The 8,618-nt window shown below is 52.3% G+C and overlaps 1 protein-coding gene across 4 annotated transcripts; it reads left to right on the forward strand.

Annotated features, from left to right (window-relative positions):
* Window positions 1–3,105: 3,105 nt before the first annotated feature.
* Cplane2 (ciliogenesis and planar polarity effector complex subunit 2) lies at window positions 3,106–8,395 on the forward strand. Of its 4 annotated transcripts, XM_042272247.2 has the most exons (8): window positions 3,106–3,262; window positions 3,524–3,674; window positions 6,138–6,290; window positions 6,793–6,917; window positions 7,198–7,334; window positions 7,533–7,614; window positions 7,712–7,785; window positions 8,111–8,395. In XM_042272247.2, the coding sequence occupies exons 2-8, from the start codon at window positions 3,563–3,565 to the stop codon at window positions 8,112–8,114; spliced, it is 687 nt and encodes a 228-aa protein (XP_042128181.1). In that variant the 5' UTR covers window positions 3,106–3,262; window positions 3,524–3,562; the 3' UTR covers window positions 8,115–8,395. The 4 variants fall into 4 exon arrangements, with proteins under 4 accessions (XP_042128181.1, XP_042128178.1, XP_042128176.1 ...); XM_042272244.2 differs by having other exon boundaries at window positions 7,533–7,785; XM_042272242.2 differs by having other exon boundaries at window positions 7,533–8,395.
* The last annotated feature ends 223 nt before the right edge of the window (window positions 8,396–8,618 follow it).

Raw genomic sequence — 8,618 nt, forward strand, 5'->3', positions numbered from 1 at the left:
GAGAGGAGAGTGGCTGCTACTCCAGGCGCACTGAGGGCCCGGTAGAGGGTTTGAGGCTATGTCCCTAGCTGCCCCACCCTCAGGATACTCAGGCAGGGCTGTCCATTGCTTGCTTTTAACTTCACCCCACCCAGCTTAGGTCTTGGTGTGCCCGCCCACCTAGAGCTCCCATCTACTCAAGGCGGGTGATATGTAACTGCCTTGAGGACTCCTGCCCCACCCTGGGCCCCCCCCCATGACCTGTGGTGCCCTTGTCCCGAGGTGCTCAATGAATGTGTGCAGGGACATCAAACTGTGGAGAAGGGAGTGGATGCACTAGAAGGATCCTTAGGGAGATGGCTCACCTGCTTCTCCTTCGGTTTAAAGAGAGAAACAACTTCCTAAAGCTGGGGGGAGGGGGGAGGGCAGTGACCAGTGAATGGTTAGGGAACACAGCAGAGTGGAACCCAGCACACCGAGAGAGTCCGCCAGTTCCTGAAGCACAGCTCTGAACTTGTCATCCCCAGCCCCTAGGTTGGCTGGCCCCCTGTCCCCAGCAGCGGTGTTTAGTTAGTTAAGGTCTTGGGCCCTGCTGCAGATTGACTTGTGTCTCTACGATATGTTGAGGCCACACTCTAACAAGGCTATATTTGGAGATGGATCCTTTAGGAAGGGAGTTAAGATTAAAACAGGTCAAAATGGTGGGGCCCTAATCCAACCAGATAGTGCCCTCACACAGTGTACCGGTCAATGCTCTTTAGTCCCAGCACTCAGGACAGCAGAGGCAGGCATCTCTGTGAGTCCGAGGCTAGCCTGGTCCACATAGCAAGCTCCAGGCTAGCCAAGGCTGCAGAGCGAGGCCCTGCATCAAAATAAAACAAAAAACAAGAAAGAGTGAGAGCAGCAGAAGCTGGTGTGGCGGTGCACGCTTGGTTTTTTGGGGTTTGGTGGTGGTTGTTTTGGTTTTTTGTTTGTTTTGGTTTTTTGTTTGTTTGTTTGTTTTGTTTTGTTTTGTTTTTTGAGGCAGGGTTTCAATGTGTAGCCCTGGCTGTCCTGAAATTCACGCTATAGACCAGGCTGGCCTTGAACTCAGAGATCCACCTGGCTCTGTCTCCCGAGTGCTGGGACTAAAGGCGTGGACCACCACTGCCCAATTGGTAGTGCATACTTGTAATCCCAGCACACAAGAGGCTGAGACAAGAAGATCAGGAGTTCACCGGGCCAACCTGGACTACATAATGAGAGCTCACCTCCATAAAGGAAGAAAAGAACAGCAGGGTATTGAGCAAAGAAGAGGCCATGTCCAAATGTGGAGAAGGCGGGGGCACCAGAAACCAGCCCTGCAGTCAGGTTGGAGATGCAGCCTTGGGCTGTGTGGAATTCTTCTCTGTGGTCTGAGCCCCCAGTCTATGGCACTAGCTGAGCAGCACAGTGCATGTGTTAAACGTACAGACACACATCTCCTTCCAGGCCCGAGGCAGAATCTCTCGGCACTCGCAGGCTCTGTGTTCCCTGGTGAAGCTGGGTCATCAAGTATCTTTCCCTGAGCTCAGGCAAAGCAGTGAATACTAACCTCCTCACCTCTGGCCAGCAGCTCCTCTAACCACCAACCTCCCTGTCAGTGCCCAGGATGACGGATGATGACGTCTAACCAGCAACCAGCTCCCCCACCCCCAGGGTAACACCAGCTCCCTCTGCCAGGGTGCTGCATTTCCTCATCCCCTCATGGAGCCTCCCACAAGCCAGACCTGGGCAAGGTTGCCTGTGAAGTCTAGAAGCCCGAAGACAATTCAGATCTGAGCACCCCTGGCCTGTGGAGAGAGCTGTGCACAGCTACGGATAACCCTGACTGGGCAGATCCCTAAGCACTGTAGAAGGGACCCAGGAGCATGAGCAATGGATTCCAGCCGCAGAGTCCTGTATAAATGGTTTCCTCTGGTACTTCTGCCTCAATGCCTTGTAAGCCCGTGAGGGAAACGCCCTCTCTCGCACCCTCCTCCCTTCCCTACCCAATGAGATGCAAACCCAAAGGCTGCCTCTTGAGGGTTTGCAGCCCTCTTCCTAGCCTCACCAGCCCCTCCTAAGTGCTAGGGTGAAGTGCTGAATACCCAAAACCCAATCTGCCTGAATAGATACATGTGTTTTTAGAGTCAGGTAACCCAGGCCTCTGAGTCTGTTTTTCCACTGACTAGCTGTGTGGCGGGTGTAACCTCAGACAAGTCATGTCATTCCTCTGAGTTTCTTCATCTGTGATAGAAAAGACATAACGCTGTTTATATGGAGATGAATGTCCATAGACTCCAGTGCAGCAGCCTCCACAAAGCCCCCTTAACTCATTCATAGCCAGGCAGTGGCTGGCCCTCCTTGAAGTCACTGTGCAAGATGCCGGTATAGACTAAACGTACTAGTCACCTGCCTCTCAGGGGTGGCCCCTACGTCCTGTCCAGCCCACAGGCATTTACTGAACAGCCGACTTCTGGGGTGCTCACAGGCCCAGGCTGGAGCATCCAGTCCCGGGACAAGACTGTGGCTCCCCCTTGCTCCCCCAGCACCAACTTGATGCTGAGCACACAGTTGGGGCTTGGTCCCTGCTGAATGAAAGGGATGAATACATCAATTAGTAAACAAGTGACTCTTTATTCAGACCTCTTACAAAGTCCCTTGACTTCTCAATCCAGAGGTGTCTGAGGCTGGACCTGCTGAGCAGGATTGATGGGGCCGTGACATTAATAACATCAACATAATAACTAAATCTGCTGAGCTGTGCAGCCCAGACACTGTTGTAAAGAACGGTATGTGGGGGAGGCGGGAGGCGTGGTGGTGCACACCTTTAATCCCAGCACTAGAGAGACAGGAGCAGGAGGATCTCTGTGAGTTCGAGGCCAGTCTTGTCTGCATAGGAAGTTCCAGCCCAGCCAGGGATACATAGTGAGACAGTCTTAAAAAAAAAAAAATGAAGAGGAAATCGAGGTACAGCGAACTGAGGAAGCCTCCTTCCTGGGGAAGATGATCACTTTTGAGAGGAAAATCTGAGCCCAAACTGGTAAAGCCAAAGACATCCAGCTGAGGGAAGGAACTGCAGACCTTGCAGAACCCACAGAGACCGGCCTGAATTCAGGAGCCCTTCCTCCCCCTGCGTCGCCATGGCAACATTCTGCACATGCGCTTCACGGCTGCGTCTAGGCCTGGCGGAAGCAGGCTCTGCGGGCAGGGCAAGAACACAGGGCGGGCTTTTAAAGGGATAATCCTTCCTCCTGCCAGCCTGCTTGCACGGACTGTGAAGGTTGGTGGTCCCGGGAGTCAGAGTCTAGGAGGCAGAGGTGAAACGTGGCTGGGAAAGCGATAAGGCAGAAGAGGATTGCGGAAATACCTTCCCAGGACAAGGATGGGCTATTTCCCCAGAGAGCGATGTGGGGGTGTGGGGCTATGGAAATGCACCTTCGGGTGGGGAGCCAGGCTCCAAGGGAGAGCCAGAGGGAGATTAAGAGGAACCACGGGGCCAGCTTGGGATAATGGTCACCCCTCTCTCCACTTCTACTCCCAGTATTCTGCTACATCCTAACCTCAACCTACAGCCTCAACCATGGCTAGACCTCCCGTGCACGGTTCGGTGATTGTCCCAGACTGGCATGAGACCGTCGAGGGCAAGGAGTACTTAGCCTGCATCCTGCGCAAGAATCGCCGGCGGGAATTTGGTGAGTGCCTCCCCTGAACACGCGCCACATGCCACACGTGCACTCTTGACACTGCCTGGAGTGGCAGAAACAGGACAGTGGGACCTGCCCCACAGCAGTCCTCACCATCGAGGTCCCCAGGATGCCATCTCTCTAGGGCCCCCTCCCCCAAATCTCCTTAGAACTAATTCCACCAACAGAGCCAGGAACATGGAAACAGCCCATCCCTGCCAACAGCAATGGTCACCAGAGACGCTGTTGCCTGAGCCCTCCTCACCTGGGGCCACGCCCTCTGCGGGGCCACGCCCTCTGCCGGGCGCTTTGCACCGTGGTCCCCTGTGCAGTCTTTTTTTAGACAGGGTTTCACTATGTAGCCGGAACTCTTTATGTACACCAGGCTGGCCTTGAACTCAGAGATCCACCTGCCTCTGTCTTCCAAGTGCTGGGATTAAAGACCTACGCCACCATTCAACTTTCTTTCTTTCTTTTTCTTTCTTTCTTTCTTTCTTTCTTTCTTTCTTTCTTTCTTTCTTTCTTTCTTTCTTTCTCTCTCTCTCTCTCTCTCTCTCTCTCTCTCTCTCTCTCTCTCCTTCCTTCCTTCTTTCTTTCTCTCTTTCTCTCTTTCCTTCCTCCCTCCCTCCCTCTCTTTCTTTCTTTCTTTCTTTCTTTCTTGGGAGGTGGGGGGTGGGTTTGGGGGTTTTGTTTGTTTGTTTGTTTTGTTTTGTTTTTTGAGACAAGGTTTCTCTATGTAGCCCCTGGTTGTCCTGAAACTCACTCTGTAGACCAGGCTGGCCTCATACTGAGAGATCCACCTGGCTCTGCCTCCCGGGTGCTGGGACTAAAGGTGTGCGCCACCAGGCCAGGTCTATTCAACATTTTTAACAGCACATTTAAGAGACTTGTTTAGGGTCACACCCTAATAAGCAAAGGAGACCCCTTCAGTGTCTTGCTGTCTAAGGTCAGACATTGGTGTGCCCAGGATTAAGCCAGGTTACCCAAGCAAGGACAAGAGGCATGGCATCTGCTTTTAGAGTCCAGCACCATCAGACTTCAGACCAAAGCTACTGGAGAGGCTGAGGCAGGAGGATCACAAATTCAGGGCTTGCCTGGGCAACACAGCACGATTCTGTCTCGTGGGGGTTGGGATATATGGTAGAGCTCAATGGTAGAGCTGTCACCTCGCATGCCGGGGCTGTTCCGACCCTGGCACCACCAAGAAGACAAGAACAAAGACAGCTTAGACTTCAAATCATCAGACTACAGAATAGCACCATTTTGACTTCTTTTTATGTGAAAGTTTTTTATTATTAAATATTCTTTATGTGTATGGGTGTTTACCTGGTGTAGGTATGTGCCCCACATGCATTCAGTGCCTCAGAGGTTAGAAGAGGAGGACAGATCCCCTGAGGCTGGAGTTACAGATGGTTGTGAACTACCATGTGGGTGCTGGGAATGGAGTTCCTGTCCTCTGGAAGGGCAACTGGTACTCTTAACCACTGGGCCATCTCTCCAACCCCTGTGTGAAAGCTTTAAGAACTCATAAAGCGGGCTGGAGAGATGGCTCAGAGGTTAAGAGCACTGACTGTTCTTCCAGAGGTCCTGAGTTCAATTCCCAGCAACCACATGGTGACTCACAACCATCTGTAATGAGATCTGATGCCCTCTTCTGGCCTGCAGTCATACATGCTGTATACATAATAAATAAATAAATTTTAAAAAAAAAGAACTCATAAAGCTCTCAATGAATTGGTTTTATGGGATTTATTTCTAGTAACTGTAAACACTTTTGTTTATATTTCCCTGATAAAGAAGAAATTGTAAAACACTATGTTTTTGTGTTTGAGAAATCCAGATTGACTAGTAACAGTATCATAAAAAAAATATTTCAAAGCCAGGCACATGCCTTCAATCCCAGCATTTGGGAAGCAGAGGCAGGCAGATCTCTATGAGTTTGAGGCCAGCCTCATCTACAAAGCAAGTTCCAGGACAGCCAGGGCTACACAGAGAAACCCTGTCTCAGAAAAAAAAAAAAAAAAGTATCAGGCTAGAGATGGCTCAGCAATTAAGAGCACTGGCTGCTCTTCTCAAGAACCCAGGTTTCATTCCCTGGTGGTTCACAACTGTCTGTAACTCCAGTCGTAGGGAATCCAACACCTACTTCTGGACTCTGCAGGCACCGGCACACAAAGGATACACAGACATACATGCAAGCAAAACACCCAGTGCTCTGTCTGTGTTTACAGCAAAGTGTGCCCAGAGGAGTTTATGTCATCCAGGCCCCCAGCAAAGATCTAGAGCAGTTGACAGTTTGAACAGATCAACCGTGAGATCCTAGGCTGTCTCTGTGTATTCTTGGCCTCTGTAGAGCTGAGCTGAAGGCTGAGAACCAGGCTGGCTAGTTAGCTTAGATATAGGGTATCTCTCCCAGGGTCTGAGCAAGAGCAGAATTAACTCCCCACCTCCCTGGCTCCCTCCTTGCCACAGGGTTGCTTGAACGGCCAGTGCTACCCCCTTCAGTGGCCATCGATACTGCCAGCTACAAGATCTTTGTGTCCGGGAAGAGTGGTGTGGGCAAGACCGCACTGGTGGCGAAGCTGGCCGGCCTGGAAGTGCCTGTAGTGCACCACGAGACCACTGGTGAGTGCATCTAACCCTCAGCCTATCCCTGGTGGCCTTCCATGAGATGGAGGCAAGAACCTGGCCCCAGACCGCATTAGCCGGGGTTTATACATAATTATGCCAATTCCTCTGTGACCTTGGGAAGTCATGTTGTTTGGATTGGTACTAGAGACAATGGTAGCTCCCTGTCTCGTGTCTAGTTAGTATAAAGGTAGATGCTTAAGACAGGCCCATCCCCCCGTTATGTTTCTTTCTGATCCATCATATGTCCTGGAACCTTTGAGGTCTTCCTATATAAGCAGTGAGACCTCTTTCTTGTGGTGTGGGTCAACTTGGCATGGTCTACCAACAGCAAAGCATCACTGTTCCCTCCTGATCTGAGGATTCTCCCAGGTCAGAGACCATGCCTTCCATGTCAGAGCGATGACGTACAGGATGGAGATGTAGCTCTTCTTCATACCTCTTCCAAGCCCCCCCCCCCCCATCCCACTTCTGAATGGCTGGTCCCAATTCTCCTCAGGTATTCAGACCACTGTGGTGTTTTGGCCAGCCAAGCTAAAGGCCAGTGACCGTGTGGTCATGTTCCGCTTCGAGTTCTGGGACTGTGGGGAGTCCGCCCTCAAGAAATTTGATCACATGCTGCCGGTAAGCTGGGCAGGTGGGCCTGGGCGGGCTGTGGGTGGATGGAGGCTGTCAGAGACCCACCCCATCCACAGGAGCCTGACTTGAACATTAGTTACCTGAGGGCGGTGTCCTAAGCTTCAGGGCTCTGACTGGCATTGGGGACTGTGTCTCAGCCACTCTCTGCTCTGGGTCTCAGTTTCTCAGTCGGTGGAAGGAAGGGGTGCTACTGATCCTTCTTGTAGTTCCATGGGTTTACGTGGTCACGTGTCTGTGTGCCACAAGCCAGCCTCTTGGTCCTCAGGCTTGCAAAGAGAATGCAGATGCCTTCCTGTTCCTCTTTTCTTTCACTGACCGCGCCTCCTTCGAAGACCTTCCTGGGCAGTTGACCCGCGTAGCCAGCGAAGCTCCTGGGGTCGTTAAGATGGTTATTGGCTCCAAGTATCCTTTGAGTAGCCCCTAGGATGCACTCCTGGTGAGATATCTGTCACCCTGTGAGGTCCAACCCATAGGTTTTCCTTAAAGGGTGTCCAGGACCTACACTAGCCCCTGGGTGTGGCCTCTAGAGAGGAGGCCAAGGCTGGGTCTGATGGAGTGGTGAGCAGAGCCTCTTGGCTAGGAGCCTTAACCCTCCCCCAGGTTTGACCAGTACATGCACACAGACGTGCCAGAGCGAGACCTCACGGCCTTCCGGCAAGCCTGGGAACTGCCCTTGTTACGGGTGAAGAGTGTTCCAGGGCGGCGGCTGGCAGATGGGCGTACACTGGACGGGCGGGCTGGGCTGGCTGACACTGCTCATGTGCTCAATGGCCTTGCAGAACAGCTGTGGCACCAGGATCAGGTGGCAGCCGGCCTGCTCCCCAGCTCCCCAGAGAACGCTCCTGGCTGAAGGGTAATGGCATCCTGAGTAGGGACAGAGACTGATGATCCCCACTCCCATATCTTGAGTGACCCAGGACAGATGGTGGGACCTAGGGCCCAAGGCTGATGCCAGAACACAGTCCTCAGGACTGGCTGGGGAGGGCCCTCACCTGGCGGGAAGATGGGGGGACACAAGGCTCCAGAGCCGAAAGGTCTCCCAGCCCCTCTGCCCTTCACCCTTCTGCAGCATCCACCAAGGGTGTGGTGGTGGTAGGAGCACCTCAGAAGGACCCTGGACCTCTCTTGACTTCGACCAGGAGCATTACTGTTTGAAGTAACACCATTTGCTCCAACAGATAAACTCTGAGATCTCAGTGGCTGAACTCTGTAGAACTGGATTTTGCTCCGTGCACTTACTCAGATGCATGTTCCCAGCTTATTAGCATCCCCGTCAGCAGACCTGGAATAAGTGCATGGCTACCAGAGGTTTCTGTGGACACACTGCATTAACCAGCACCCAGTCACATGGAACTAAAAGGGAGCCTGAGAGAAGTCGTCTACCTGCATATTCATAGCCCTTCTCTCTGGTGACTCTTGACCTTGACTACTATGAAGCTATAAATAAACCGGCCTTCAGACAAGGGTTTTCCTAGGAGTTGGAAAACATCCCTGGGCAGGGCCAACGACCCTCCCCTACTGCATAGGGGATAGCATATGAGGCAGCCTGAGCTAGCTCTCCTGTATGGGAGGAGGGTGAGCGGAAGCAAGGGCACAGGGAAACCACTGATCAAGACCACGGGTAGAAAGAAAGGTTTACTGGGATCAGAATGCCAAGGCTGTCTCTTAGTGGAGGGAGCAGGCAGA

This window comes from Peromyscus maniculatus, chromosome 2 (genome assembly GCF_049852395.1).
Source record: "Peromyscus maniculatus bairdii isolate BWxNUB_F1_BW_parent chromosome 2, HU_Pman_BW_mat_3.1, whole genome shotgun sequence".
Classification (NCBI taxonomy): Eukaryota; Metazoa; Chordata; class Mammalia; order Rodentia; family Cricetidae; genus Peromyscus; species Peromyscus maniculatus.

What these genes read in the sequence shown, in the direction of transcription:
- Cplane2 (XM_042272242.2), top strand. Translation starts at nt 3,563, where the DNA reads ATGGCTAGACCTCCCGTGCACGGTTCGGTGATTGTCCCAGACTGGCAT. An exon ending in AGTGCACCACGAGACCACTG is followed by an intron (nt 6,291 to 6,792) that starts GTGAGTGCATCT and finishes AATTCTCCTCAG; the next exon opens with GTATTCAGACCACTGTGGTG. An exon ending in AAGATGGTTATTGGCTCCAA is followed by an intron (nt 7,335 to 7,532) that starts GTATCCTTTGAG and finishes ACCCTCCCCCAG; the next exon opens with GTTTGACCAGTACATGCACA.